Source organism: Prionailurus viverrinus, chromosome B2, assembly GCF_022837055.1.
Source record: "Prionailurus viverrinus isolate Anna chromosome B2, UM_Priviv_1.0, whole genome shotgun sequence".
Taxonomy (NCBI): domain Eukaryota; kingdom Metazoa; phylum Chordata; class Mammalia; order Carnivora; family Felidae; genus Prionailurus; species Prionailurus viverrinus.
Window position 1 is genome coordinate 75835093 of NC_062565.1, and position 14312 is coordinate 75849404.

General features: G+C 39.7%; 1 protein-coding gene across 5 annotated transcripts in view; it reads right to left on the minus strand.

Moving 5' to 3' along the window:
- Window positions 1–10150: 10150 nt before the first annotated feature.
- The window catches only part of CEP162 (centrosomal protein 162), a 117268-nt gene continuing 113106 nt past the window's right edge, over window positions 10151–14312 (minus strand). For all 5 annotated transcript variants that reach the window (XM_047860648.1, XM_047860649.1, XM_047860650.1 and 2 more), the window contains one exon: window positions 10151–11761. In XM_047860648.1, the coding sequence (XP_047716604.1) occupies window positions 11552–11761 (210 nt within the window). In that variant the 3' untranslated portion in view covers window positions 10151–11551. The remainder of the gene's footprint in view (window positions 11762–14312) is intronic.

The following is a 14312-nucleotide window of genomic DNA, read 5'->3' on the forward strand; positions in this document are numbered from 1 at the left end:
ATTGACTTGTGCTGATAATTATGCAGCTGTGTCAATCTATTGTTCACAGAGTCCCTCTTCATTAAACTTTTGGGAGAATGTCATATCTTTAAAGATAGCAATGATATCTTTGTCTACTAGGGCAGGGATACCTTGACTCAGACCTACTAAATTTCCACTGGTCCCCTTCAGCTCTATTCTAGTCCTCAATTGGGGGGAACTTGTAGTAATGCCCCTACCTTCTAAAAGCCTATTATTCTCAGGAAGATTTTTTTCTAGGAGTATAGTCATGTCCTTCTTATGGGAGAGATTTAGCTCAGTGATCTGGCAGTATGGGGATATATTTAGTCTGATTTTATAGAGTCTAAACTGTTCCATACTTATTAGGAACAAATACAACAAGGAAATTGTTTTAGTTTCTAACACATTAGCAGCATAATTATATGAGTAGGGAAATCAGCTATCTCATAATCAGGCATCATGTCGTTGTGATACTCACCTTGAATAATGGTTTCTCCTGTGAGGAATTTGAGGTTCAAATTCACACTTATGAATGGCTTTTTGGTTTTCTCCCTTAGTCTTTCCATATTCATTACATCTGGTGAGATTATATAAATCCTGTTCATTTGCAAGAGAGCACTAATGTTGCTTAAAGCATCATGTTTCAAAGGCAATTTGTTAGAAGATAGAAATCTCCTTGTTTTTTTCTAAAAATCTGTTAGTGGTTAAAGAAAATTTGCCTTAAAACCTTATATATATATTGACATAAAATTTTTAAAAAATGATTGACTATTAGGTTCCATAAACACTATAGCAGTTATTTACTTCTAAGCCTATTTCTGTGACAGCTCTGCAGTGATTCCTTTTTTATTAGAGTCCTTAAGAGGCCTGTGCCATTGCTGCCATTATCATCATGGAACTGATTCCTCTAGAAGATCCTAGGAAAATAAAGAGATGAACAGGGATGAGTGTATGTGTATGTATACAAGGAGAGCTATAACCAGGCAGTAGATGTAGAATATGTGTTCCATTTAGAGAAGAATATGATCGTGAAAATCTGGTGTGGTGAACAAAGGACATGGTAGGGGGGAGATAGTCAAATGGAAAGGAGGAGGACATAAACAAAGGTGTTAGTATAGACGGCATGGTTAGAAGATTAGAAGATTGGTTTGAATGAGAGGAGTGTGGTAGGCAGAATAATGCTCTCTGCTGACCTTTCCCCAAGGTAGCCACCTGTGAAAAGGTACTCACATGGAAAAAGGGACTTTGCAGGTGTTGTTAAGGATCCTGAAGTGGGGAGATGGGAATAGCATCTGGATTGTCCAGGTAGAACCAATCTAATCATTTGGGTCCTTAAAAGAGGAGAACCTCTCCCAGCTGGGCCTTCAGTCAGAGGTATGGAAGAATGCTCAGATGCAAGGTTGCTATGAGGATGGAGGGAGGGGCAATGCCAACATATGTAGGTGGAAAAGAAGGAAAGGCAGGACGAAACAGAGAGACATTTTCTCCCAGGGTCTGCGGAAAGAATGCAGCTCTGCTGATACTTTGATTTTATCCCAATGAGAACTGTGTTGGAACTCTGATCTACAGAATGGTAAGATGATAAATCTGTACTGTTTTAAGCCGTCAGGTTTGTGGTAATTTGTTAAAGCAGTAATAGAAAACTGGTATAGGGAGTATTTGTGTAAAAGATTAGAGGTCTGGAATGGAGTGTGGAGAGGAAGGCTCGGTCACACCGAGTAGTGCCTTGAAGGATTAGGGTAAGGATTCTAACATTTACACCTAAAAAGCAACTGGGTCAAGTGGGAAGCCTGTATGCATCAAGCAAAGCTTTAGAAAGAACTGCCTGGCAATGTTGTTACCTGGCTGGCGAGGTAATTAGGATTAGATGAAGTTGTAAGGGCAGAGCCATCATGAATGAGAGTAGTGCTCTTATAAAAGACCTGGAGAACTTGCTTCTCTACTTTCCACCCTGTGAGGATACAACAAGCAGACAGACCTCTTCAATCCAGGAAGCAAACTGTCATCGCACACCTTGATCTTGGATTTCCCAGCCTCCAGAACTATGAGAAATGAATGTTTGTTGTTGAAGCCACCTAATCTATGGTAATTTGTTCTAGCATCCCGAATTGACAGTTGAGAATGCCTCAAGGTTTAGAACTGTCTGGAGAACGTTGAAACCCAGGGGAGTGGGCAGCTGGTTTCAGGAAGAAATGTGAGGAGCTGGTTTCAAACAAGTTGACTTTTTGAGAACAGTGGGTAATTCTGGCAGGAACTGGGAATAGGGGCCAGCACTCAGAGAGGAAAGGTAGAGCTGCAGACCCAACGTTATCCTGTTGTAGAGTGCAGATATAGTCCCTAGGGACTGGAGGGAGGCGAGGGTTGTACTTGTAGATGAAGGCCAGGGAACAAAAAGCAATTTGTTTACTAAGCCCCTACAATGTATGAGGGACTGAGTTGCTGTGAAGGCTCTGATCCCAAGCCAGGGGATGAGCACCTGCTGGTTCTTATTAGGGATCCTTACAATGTGGCCATGATAATGAGCTTAACAGGTAAGACATGGGCATGCAAATCTGTGATTATTTACACTTACTGCCCAGAGCTGGTGAGGAAACCCTGTCCCTGGGCTTCATTCCACTTAGTCTTTTCTAATAAGCAGGCTCAGTTTAACCCTTTTATGAATATTCTTTCCCTTATGACTTTACTTTTGCCTACCTTACAAATTCTTCTCCAAAATCCCTTCCAGACCTTTCTCCAAGAACTTAAACACAGATCATGTGCAGTCTGCTACCATCTGTCCCCTGCATCAGGATTTTCTCATTGTAATATCAGTACCCTGAGGTGGGGATTATTGGCAGGGGACCATTGGCAAGTGACCGTTAAGAGTTCAAGTGCAAGGAAGGCTTAATGAGAATAGCTTGCTGGATCAGAGTCCTGCTGTTCTTGCCTCTTCACTTTTGTGCTCTAGAGATGCTTAACTGGTACAATTACTTTTTTTTTTGTTTTGTTTTGTCTGCTTCTCCACAAAGTTGTCCATTTCGCTTGTTCCTGAATTTACTAATTCATTTTGTTCTGATGAAACTCCATGTTTCCTTTCCTCCTATATATTTCCCCTATCTATAGAGTAGATACTGCCCTTCAAACTTATTTCTTAACAACAATCCTACAAAGTGAGTGTGGGTGGGAAGGAATGTTCCCTCCTATCTGTATGTTTATTATTATTTTTTTTAATATGAAATTTATTGTCAAATTGGTTTCCATACAACACCCAGTGCTCATCCCAAAAGGTGCCCTCCTCAATACCCAGCACCCACCCACCCCTCCCTCCCACCCCCCATCAACCCTCAGTTTGTTCTCAGTTTTTAAGAGTCTCTTATGCTTTGGCTCTCTCCCTAACCTCTTTTTTTTCTTCCCCTCCCCCATAGACTTCTGTTAAGTTTCTCAGGATCCACATAAGAGTGAAAACATATGGTATCTATCTTTCTCTGTATGACTTATTTCACTTAACATAACACTGTCCAGTTCCATCCACGTTGCTACAAAGGGCCATATTTCATTCTTTCTCATTGCCACGTAGTATTCCATTGTGTATATAAACCACAATTTCTTTATTCATTCCTCAGTTGATGGACATTTAGGCTCTTTCCATAATTTAGCTATTGTTGAGAGTGCTGCTATAAATTGGGGTACAAGTGCCCCTATGTATCAGCACTCCTGTATCCCTTGGGTAAATTCCTAGCAGTGCTATTGCTGGGTCATAGGGTAGGTCTATTTTTAACTTTTTGAGGAAACTCCACACTGTTTTCCAGAGTGGGTGCACCAGTTTGCATTCCCACCAACAGTGCAAGAGGGTTCCCGTTTCTCCACATCCTTTCCAGCATCTAAATCTCTTGATTTGTTCATTTTAGCCACTCTGACTGGAGTGAGGGGATATCTGAGTGTGGTTTTGATTTGTATTTCCCTGATGAGGAGTGACATTGAGCATCTTTACATGTGCCTGTTGGCCATCTGGATGTCTTCTTTACAAGTGTCTATTCATGTTTTCTGCCCATTTCTTCACTGGATTATTTGTTTTTCGGGTGTGGAGTTTGGTGAACTCTTTATAGATTTTGGATACTTGCCCTTTGTCCGATGTGTCATTTGCAAATATCTTTTCCCATTCCATCGGCTGACTTTTAGTTTTGTGGATTGTTTCCTTTGCTGTGCAGAAGCTTTTTATCTTGATGAGGTCCCAATAGTTCATTTTTGCTTTTAATTCCCTTGCCCTTGGGGATGTGTCAGGTAAGAAATTGCTGTGGCTGAGGTCAGAGAGGTTTTTTCCTGCTTTCTCCTCTAGGGTTTTGATGGTTTCCTGTCTCACATTCAGGTCCTTTACCCATTTTGAGTTTATTTTTGTGAATGGTGTGAGAAAGTGGTCTAGTTTCAATCTTCTGCATGTTGCTGTCCAGTTCTCCCAGCACCATTTGTTAAAGAGACTGTCTTTTTTCCATTGGATATTCTTTCCTGCTTTGTCAAAGATTAGTTGGCCATACGTTTGTGGGTCTAGTTCTGGGGTTTCTATTCTATTCCATTGGTCTATGTGTCTGTTTTGGTGCCAATACCATGCTGTCTTGATGATGACAGCTTTGTAGTAGAGGCTAAAGTCTGGTATTGTGATGCCTCCTGTTTTGGTTTTCTTCTTCAGTATTTGACTATTCAGGATCTTTTGTAGTTCCATACAAATTTTAGGATTGCTTGTTCTAGCTTTGGGAAGAATGCTGGTGCAATTTTGATTGGGATTGCATTGAATGTGTATTTAGCTTTGGGTAGTAGTGACATTTTAACAATATTTATTCTTCCAATCCATGAGCATGGAATGTTTTTCCATTTCTTTATATCTTCTTCAATTTCCTTCATAAGCTTTCTATAGTTTTCAGCATACAGATCTTTTACATCTTTGGTTAGGTTTATTCCTAGGTATTTTATGATTCTTGGTGCAAATGTGAATGGGATCAGTTTATTTGTCTTTCTGTTGCTTCATTATTAGTGTATAAGAATGCAACTGACTTCTGTACATTGATTTTGTATCCTGCGACTTTGCTGCATTCATGTATCAGTTCTAGCAGACTTTTGGTGGAGTCTATTGGATTTTCCATGTATAATATCATGTCATCTGCAAAAAGTGAAAGCTTGACTTCATCTCTGACAATTTTGATGCCTTTGATTTCCTTTTGTTGTCTGATTACTGATGCTGGAACTTCCACCACTATGTTAAACAACAGTGGTGAGAGTGGACATCACTGTCGTGTTCCTGATCTCAGGGGGAAAGCTGTCAGTTTTTCCCCATTGAGGATGATATTTACAGTGGGCTTTTCATAAATGGCTTTTATGATGTTTAAGTATGTTCCTTCTATCCTGACTTTCTCGAGGGTTTTTATTAAGAAAGAATGCTGAATTTTGTCAAATGCTTTTTCTGCATTGATTGACAGGATCATATAGTTCTTTTCTTTTATTAATGTGATGTATCACATTGATTGATTTGTGAATGTTGAACCATCCCTGCAGCCCAGGAATGAATCCCACTTGATCATGGCTAATAATTCTTTTTATACGCTGTTGAATTCAATTTGCTAGTATCTTATTGAGAATTTTTGCATCCATATTCATCAGGGATATTGGTTCTCTTTTTTTACTGGGTCTCTGTCTGGTTTAGAATCAAAGTAATGTAGGCTTCATAGAATGAGTCTGGAAGTTTTCCTTCCCTTTCTATTTTTTGGAATAGCTTGAGAAGGATAGGTATTATATCTACTTTAAATGTCTGGTAGAATTCCCCTGGGAAGCCATCTGGTCCTGAACTCTTATTTGTTGGGAGATTTTTGATATCTGATTCAATTTCTTCGCTGGTTATAGGTTTATTCAAGCTTTCTATTTCTTCCTGTTTGAGCTTTGGGAGTGTGCGGGTGTTTAGGAATTTGTCCATTTCTCCCAGGTTGTCCGGTTTGTTGGCATATAATTTTTCATAGTATTCCCTGATAATTGCTTGTATTTCTGAGGGATTGGTTGTAATAATTCCATTTTCATTCATGATTTTATCTATTTGGGTCATCTCCCTTTTCTTTTTGAGAAGCCTGGCTAGAGATTTATCAGTTTTGTTTATTTTTTCAAAAAACCAACTCTTGGTTTCATTGATCTGCTCTACAGTTTTTCTAGATTCTATATTGTTTATTTCTGCTCTGATCTTTATTATTTCTATTCTTCTGCTGGGTTTGGGGTGTCTCTGCTTCTGCTTCTATTTCCTTTAGGTGTGCTGTTAGATTTTGTATTTGGGATTTTTCTTGTTTCTTGAGATAGGCCTGGTTTGCAATGTATTTTCCTCTCAGGACTGCCTTCACTGCATCCCAAAGCATTTGGATTGTTGCATTTTCATTTTCGTTTGTTTCCATTTTTTCTTAATTTCTTCTCTAATTGCCTGGTTGACCCATTCATTCTTTAGTAGGGTGTTCTTTAACCTCCATGCTTTTGGAGGTTTTCCAGACTTTGTCCTGTGGTTGATTTCAAGCTTCATAGCATTGTGGTCTGAAAGTATGCATGGTGTGATCTCAATTCTTGTATACTTATGAAGGGCTGTTTTGTGACCCAGTATGTGATCTATCTTGGAGAATGTTCCATGTGTACTCGAGAAGAAAGTATATTCTGTTGCTTTGGGATGCAGAGTTCTAAATATATCTGTCAAGTGCATCTGATCCAATGTATCATTCAGGGCCCTTGTTTCTTTATTGACCATGTTTCTAGATGATCTATCCATTTCTGTAAGTGAGGTGTTAAAGTCCCCTGCAGTTACCACATTCTTATCAATAAGGTTGCTTATGTTTGTGATTGTTTTATATATTTGGGGGCTCCAGTATTCGGCGCATAGACATTTATAATTATTAGCTCTTTCTGATGGATAGACCCTCTAATTATTATATAATGCCTTTCTTCATCTCTTGTTACAGCCTTTAATTTAAAGTCTAGTTTGTCTGATGTAAGTATGGCTACTCCAGCTTTCTTTTGATTTCCAGTAGCATGATAGATGGTTCTCCATCCCCTCACTTTCAATCTGAAGGTGTCCTCAGGTCTAAAATGAGTCTCTTGTAGACAGCAAACAGATGGGTCTTGTTTTTTTATCCATTCTGATACCCTATGTCTTTTGGTTGGAGCATTTAGTCCATTTACATTCAGTGTTATTATAGAAAGATATGGGTTTAGAGTCATTGTGATGTCTGTAGGTTTCATGCTTGTAGTGATGTCTCTGGTACCTTGTCTCACAGGATCCCCCTTAGGATCTCTTGTAGGGCTGGTTTAGTGGTGACAGATTACTTCAGTTTTTTTGTTTGGGAAGACATTTATCTTCCATTCTAAATGACAGACTTGCTGGATAAAGGATTCTTGGCTGCATACTTCTGTTCATCACATTGAAGATTTCCTGCCATTCCTTTCTGGCTTGCCAAGTTTCAGTACATAAATCCATCACTAGTCTTATCTGTCTCCCTTTATATGTTAGAGCATGTTTATCCCTAGCTGCTTTCAGAATTTTCTCTTTATCGTTGTATTTTGCCAGTTTGACTATGATATGTCGTGCAGAAGATCTATTCAAGTTATGTCTGAAGGGAGTTCTCTGTGCCTCTTGGATTTCAATGTGTTTTTCCTTCCCCAGATAAGGGAAGTTCTCAGCTATGATTTCTTCAAGTACACCTTCAGCACCTTTCCCTCTCCCTCCTCTGGAATCCCAATTATGTGTATGTTATTACATTTAATTGTGTCAGTTCTCTAATTCTCCCCTCCTACTCCTGGATTTTTTTATCTCTCTTTTTCTCAGCTTCCACTTTTTCCATAATTTTATCTTCTAATTCACCTATTTTCTCCTCTGCCTCTACAATCCAAGCTGTGGTCGCCTCCATTTTATTTTGCATCTCATTTATAGCATTTTTTAGCTCCTCCTGTTTCTTAGTCCCTTGATCTCTGTAGTAATAGATTCTCTGCTGTCCTCTGTACTTTTTTCAAGCCCAGTGATTAATTTTATGACTATTATTTTAAATTCATTTTCTGTTACATTGCTTAAGTCGTTTTTGATCAGTTCTTTAGCTGTCGCTACTTCCTAGAGTTTCTTTTGAGGGGAATTCTTCCGTTTCCTCATTTTGGATAGTCCCTGGGGTGGCGCGGAACTGCAGGGCTCTTCCTCTGTGCTGTCTGGAGTAACTTGCGTTGGTGGGCGGGGCTGCAGTCAGACCTGATGTCTGCCCCCAGCCCAGCACTGGGGCCACAGTCAGACTGGTGTGTACCTTATCTTCACCTCTCCCAGGGGCAGGCCTCACTGTGGAGTGGTGTGGCCCCTGCCTGGGCTACTTGCACACTGCCAGTCTTGGGGTACTGCTTCCATGGGATCTGGCATATTAGCCGGGGTGGATCCGCAAGGTGCACAGGGGCGGGAGGGGCAGGCTCAGCTCGCTTTACCTTCGGTGGTCTGCTTCAGGAGGGGCCCTGCGGCACTGGGAGGGAGGCCGACCCGTCGGAGGGATGGATCCACACAAGCACAACGTTGGGTGTTTGCGTGGTGCAAGCAAATTCCCTGAGGGGAACTGATTCCCTTTGAAATTTTGGTTGGGGGATGGGCGAGGGAGATGGCGCTTCCCAATGCCTTTGTTCCCTACCAAGCTGAGCTCTGTCCTCCAAGGCTCAACAACTCTCCCACTCTCTGAGCAGAGCTGTTGAGTTATAACATTCCAGATGTTAAGTCCTGCTGGCTGTCAGAACACACTCCGTCCAGCCCCTCCACTTTTGCAAGCCAGACTGGGGGCTCTGCCTTGCCGGGTGGGCTGGCTGCCCCTCCACCACCACAGCTCCCTCCCGCCAGTCCGGGTAGCATGCACTGCTTCTCTGCCCTTCCTACCCTCTTCCATGGGCCTCTCATCTAAACTTGGCTCCAGAGAGTCCATTCTAGTCTTCTGGCAGTTTTCTGGGTTATTTAGGCAGATGTGGGTGGAATCTAAGTGGCCAGCAGGACACAGTGAGCCCAGCGTCCTCCTATGCCTCCATCTTCCTCTCCCACAACCGCCATTTGTATATTTAGGTGGTTGTGACTGAAGCTTTCAGCAAACCTGGAGACAAATGGATCTGCTATGGTTTAGACTAGAGGGGAGTAGTAAATAGGCTAATTAGGGCTGGACAGGTGCTAAAAGAGAATATATGTGCTTTCCATTTTTGACTTTTCTACAGAAACTGCAAGGGAAGGCTCTAATTCATGGGTTCAAATACCAAAATAGAATTACAGTAACTTGGGAGGTTTGGAAAACTTTCAAATCCACTCCTCTTACTACCTATTGCTAAAGAGCTCTTCAAAGCAGGATAGCGTGAAGTGCTATGTAACTATAAAGCGTCTTACTCTGAATAGGATTACCTCCATACATAATGTGCCTGTGGATCCGACTTAATCAGAGCTTTTAGCAGTATGGGTGGGAAAGAGAAATACTCGTTTTCACCTTCTTGGCATTTAGTCACAAATTTAGGATTTTTGTAACAGGGAATGGGACCCTAATACTAAAGCCTAGATTTCCCAAGGGTGATGGGTTGATACTAGTTCTAGAATGCTATGGGCTCAAAGTAATCGAATCAGAAATCCCTCTGCACAAAAGCAGTGGTGTCAGCAGCAAGCCATATATCCTGGTGAGGTTCCTGCACTGTGGATGCAGGTAACTTGTGACCTTGTGAGAGGGATGTAATTGGTAGCAGGGGACTGATCATTTCTGGAGATTAATTCTTCATGAAAGTCTTCCTATTCAGGATAGCCTAAGTGTACTCTATCTTCTGTGTTCTCATCCTAGACCCTTAGGGCAATGACTAAGGAATGGAGTATGGTTCCTGAGGATTTTAGGTGTAACTAATAGTTCTGATAGTACTTAGGGATCTTTAAACAGAACTGAACACCTGCCATATGCACAGCTTATTCCAAAAGAATAAAGAAACCTCATCAACACAGGATGTACTTTTCTCTGTAATAATCTATTTGATGTTTGCCCTTCCTTGTGTTTCAGAATTAACCATGTTTGTGCTTGGAACGAATGGCTGATGGATAGTCAAAAGGACAGAGGGAGGGATGAGTGTAGCTATAAATTAATAGGTTTACAGATAAAAAACCAGACAAAAATACACTCAATTAATAACCAAAATAGTTTATAACTTAATATTCTTTCACATAAAAAATAGCTACCTTTAAATAATGCTTTTTCTACCATCTTCAGGACATAAGAAATGTTGAACATTAAGACTTTACTTGCATTCCTTATATTTAATTTCCACATTTCATACTTGCTACTCATAATTTCACCAAGATCTGTTTTACCTGCCTTTTACATAGTATATCACCCTTTAATTATTATTTCAGAATTGCACTTACTGGCATATGGTAATTGAGCACTTGGGATGTGGCTAGTCCAAACTGAGTTGTGCTGAAATGTAAAATATACCAGATTTTGGAGACGAAGTATGGGGAAAAATGTAAAAACTCAATTTTTATACTGATATTTAGATTGATTATATAAATTACCCAAATTAATTTCATTTCTTTTTATCTTTTTAAATGTTGCTATGAGAACACTGAAAATTACATGTGGCTCATATTATACTTCTATAGGACAGCACAAGGCCCAAACACTTGAAAATTAGGTGGCTACAGCTTTAACACACCAGTATTCCATATATTATCTGCTTTTGGAAAAGGGCATTGTAAAAAATAACAATCCAACTACTTATGTGCATGTTTTTACTTTTTTCTAATGAACATATATTACTTTTTAAATAGAGAAAGTAAAGATGTTATATTCTGTTTATAATCTCAGACTTACGAAAAAGGACTAGCATTTAAGACATGGAGCGTAAAAGATTAAAACAATAAATCAAATTCCCCTCTTAAAATGTGAAATACGTTTTGCACCTTTTATATCAGGTGAGAAAACGAGGCACCCGGAGGTAGAAGTGGAAATCTGGGAGAACACAAGTGAGTTTGTCTGCCTGTACAAAGTTATAATTCTTGTCAAATACTGTGGAAGCTCTGCCACTCAGGTGGCTGTGGATGTGACTGTTCAAACCACTGTGCTCACATTCTTCTCCATGTTTCCATGAGAAAGAGGAGCTGTTTTTCTGGTACCAAGGATTAATACACACTTAGTCAAAAATGGCGGAGTATGAGCAGTTTTTTTCTTTTCATATCTAGAATTTAAGTTAGACCTTTTACAACTCATCTCCCTAGTTCTAATCCTCTGACATAAAGGGACTTGTCCAGAAGTTCCTTAAAATGTGACTGGTTAATGATTTTCAGTAAAATACAGCATAATGTTTTTTTTCTCTCTTTCTTTCTTTCTCTCTCTCTCTCTCTTTTTTTTTTTTTTTTTTTTTTACTGGTTTAGGGCAGTTTATTTTGAAATGTTGCTCTTGTACTATTTGCTTTCTGGCAACATACTGAAACATTGGTTTTCAAAAGCCCTTTTCTGACAGTGGCACAATCCCATTCATCATCCATCATCAGGCCTTTCCATGAGGTCACAGAAAATCCCAGTTGCTAGTAATACTCCGGTGCATTCACTTCCTCTGCAAAAGCAACCGGCACAACCACCCCCTGCCGGTGCAGTTCTCGAAGAACATCTAATATTGAGTCTAATTCTGTGCGGAACTTGTCCAACTCACGATTCTTCAACTGTGCAAGTCTTTTCCATTTCTCAATTTCTTTGCTTTGCTCAGTTTCTACTACTTGGTGTGTTTGCTGTATTATCTGCAAACAAAATAAACAAAAATAAAAATCTATTATTACTGTTACAGTTCATCGTGGGGGTGAAGATTTAACATTCCAAGAAAGCTCAAGTGCGACAATGCTGACTGTAGTAGAGGGGAGGGAGAAGGAGAGGGAGCCTGTGTCCATCAATAAGCTTGTGGAAGAAGAGGGTAAGAACCAGGAATTCTCATTCTGATAGGGAGGAGTTAGGGAGCTTGAGTTTTGTTTTTTTGGTTTTTTGTTTTTTTTTTAACTCAAAGCTGTAAAAAAAAATGTGGCATTCAAAGCATCAGAAATTTCTAATACCTTGGTATGAATCCAAACACCCCCCCCCACCAATGTAGTTCCTCAAGATTAGCACTTGAGACACAATCAAAACAGTTCTAATATACAACACACGTCATTAATATACATTACAGCAGTAAAAATGATAAAAGTACATGCATGTAGCATCTATCATGTGCCAGGCTTGGTTTTACATATAATATTTTACATATGTTAACTCATTTAACCCTGCAAAACATAGTAGCAGGTGAATTCTATATATTTACCCCCATTTACCAGGTAGGGAAATAGAGGCACAGATAAGCAAAAAATAATTTGCTCAAGATTCACACACAACCGATTGGAGGCAGAGTCAGGGTTTATACCCAAGCAGTTTGGCCTCAGTGTCCCTGCTCTTGCCATTTGCAACAATGTGGATGGAACTAGAGTGTATTATGCTAAGCAAAATAAGTCAGCCATGGAAACACAAATATCATATGATTTCACTCATATGGAATTTAAGAAACAACAAGGGGCGCCTGGGTGGCTCAGTCAGTTAAGTGTCTGACTTCGGCTCAGGTCATGGTCTCGCAGTTTGTGAGTTCGAGCCCCACGTTGGGCTCTGTGCTGTCAGCTAGGAGCCTGGAACCTGTTTCACATTCTGTGTCTCCCTTTCTCTCTCCCATTCCCCTGCTCATGCTCTCTCTCTCTCTCAATAGTAAATAAAAAATTAAAAAAAAAAAGTTAAAAGAAAAAGAAGCAACAGATGAACATGGGGGAAAGGAAGGAAAAATAAGATAAAAATAGAGATACACAGAATAAACTGAGGGTTGCTGGAGGGGAGGAAGGTGGGGGAATGGGCTAAATGGGTGATGGGCATTAATGAGTGGACTTGTTGAGATGAGTGCTGGGTGTTATATGGAAGTGATGAATCACTGGGTTCTACTCCTGAAACCAATACTACACTGTGTTAACTGACTTGAATTTAAATTAAAAAAAAAAAAAAAAAGTGTGGTGGAATACAATTGTGAAGTCACCTGGCCCTCGGTTTCTCTTTGTTGGGAGATTTTTGATTGCCGATTCTGGATTCTGTCGTCTTATTAGTAACTGGTCTGTTCAGATTTTTTGTTTCTTAATGATTCAGACTTGGTAGGTTGTATCTTTCTAGCAATTTACTGATTTCTTCTAAGTTGTACTGTTTGTTGGCATATAGTTGTATATAGTAATCTCCTATGATCCTCTGCATTTCTATGGTATCAGTTGTAATGTTTCCTCTTCTATTTATCATTTTAAGTCCTCTCTTATTTCTTGGTTGGCCTAGCTGAAGGTTTGTCAATTTTATCTCTTCAAAGAACCAACTCCTAGACTTTTGTTAATATTTTCTATTGTCTTCCTATACTCCATTTCATTTATTTTTGCTCTAATCTTTATTTCTAACCTTCTGCTAACTTTGGGATTATTTTGTTCTTTTTCTAGTTCTTTGAGCTGGTAAGTTAAGTTGAGATCTTTTTCTTGAAGTATGCATTTATCACTATTACCTTCTCTCTTAGAACTGCTTTTGCTGATACCCATATGTTTCGGTATGTTGTGTTTCCATCTTCATTTGCCTCAAGATACTTTTTATTTTACTTTTAATTTCTTCTTTGATCCATTGTTAATTAGGAGGTGATGTTGAATTTTTATGTGTTTGTGAATTTTCCAGTTTTCTTCCTCCTGTTGACTTCTAGTTTCCTATCATTGTGTTCAGAAAGCATACTTGCTATGATTTCAATCTTAAAATTGCTAAGGCTTTTGTGGCCTACCATATTATCTATACTAGAAAATTTTCCTTGTGTGCTTGAGAAGAATGTTTATTTTGCTGCTGTTGGAAGGAATGTACTGTGTATGTCTGTTAGGTCCATTTGTCTATAGCACTGTTTAAATCCCACTATTTTTTTTTTAATTTTTTTTTTTAACGTTTTATTTATTTTTGAGACAGAGAGAGACAGAGCATGAACAGGGGAGGGTCGGAGAGAGGGAGACACAGAATCTGAAACAGGCTCCAGGCTCTGAGCTGTCAGCACAGAGCCCGACGCGGGGCTCGAACTCACGGACCGCGACATCATGACCTGAGCCGAAGTCAGCCGCTTAACCGACTGAGCCACCCAGGCGCCCCTAAATCCCACTGTTTAAATCCCACTGTTTAAATCCCACTGTTTCCTTACTGATTGTTTGGATAGATCTATCCATTGTATTGCTGTTCTATCATTGTATTGCTGTTTATTTCTCTATACATAGGTGCTGTGAT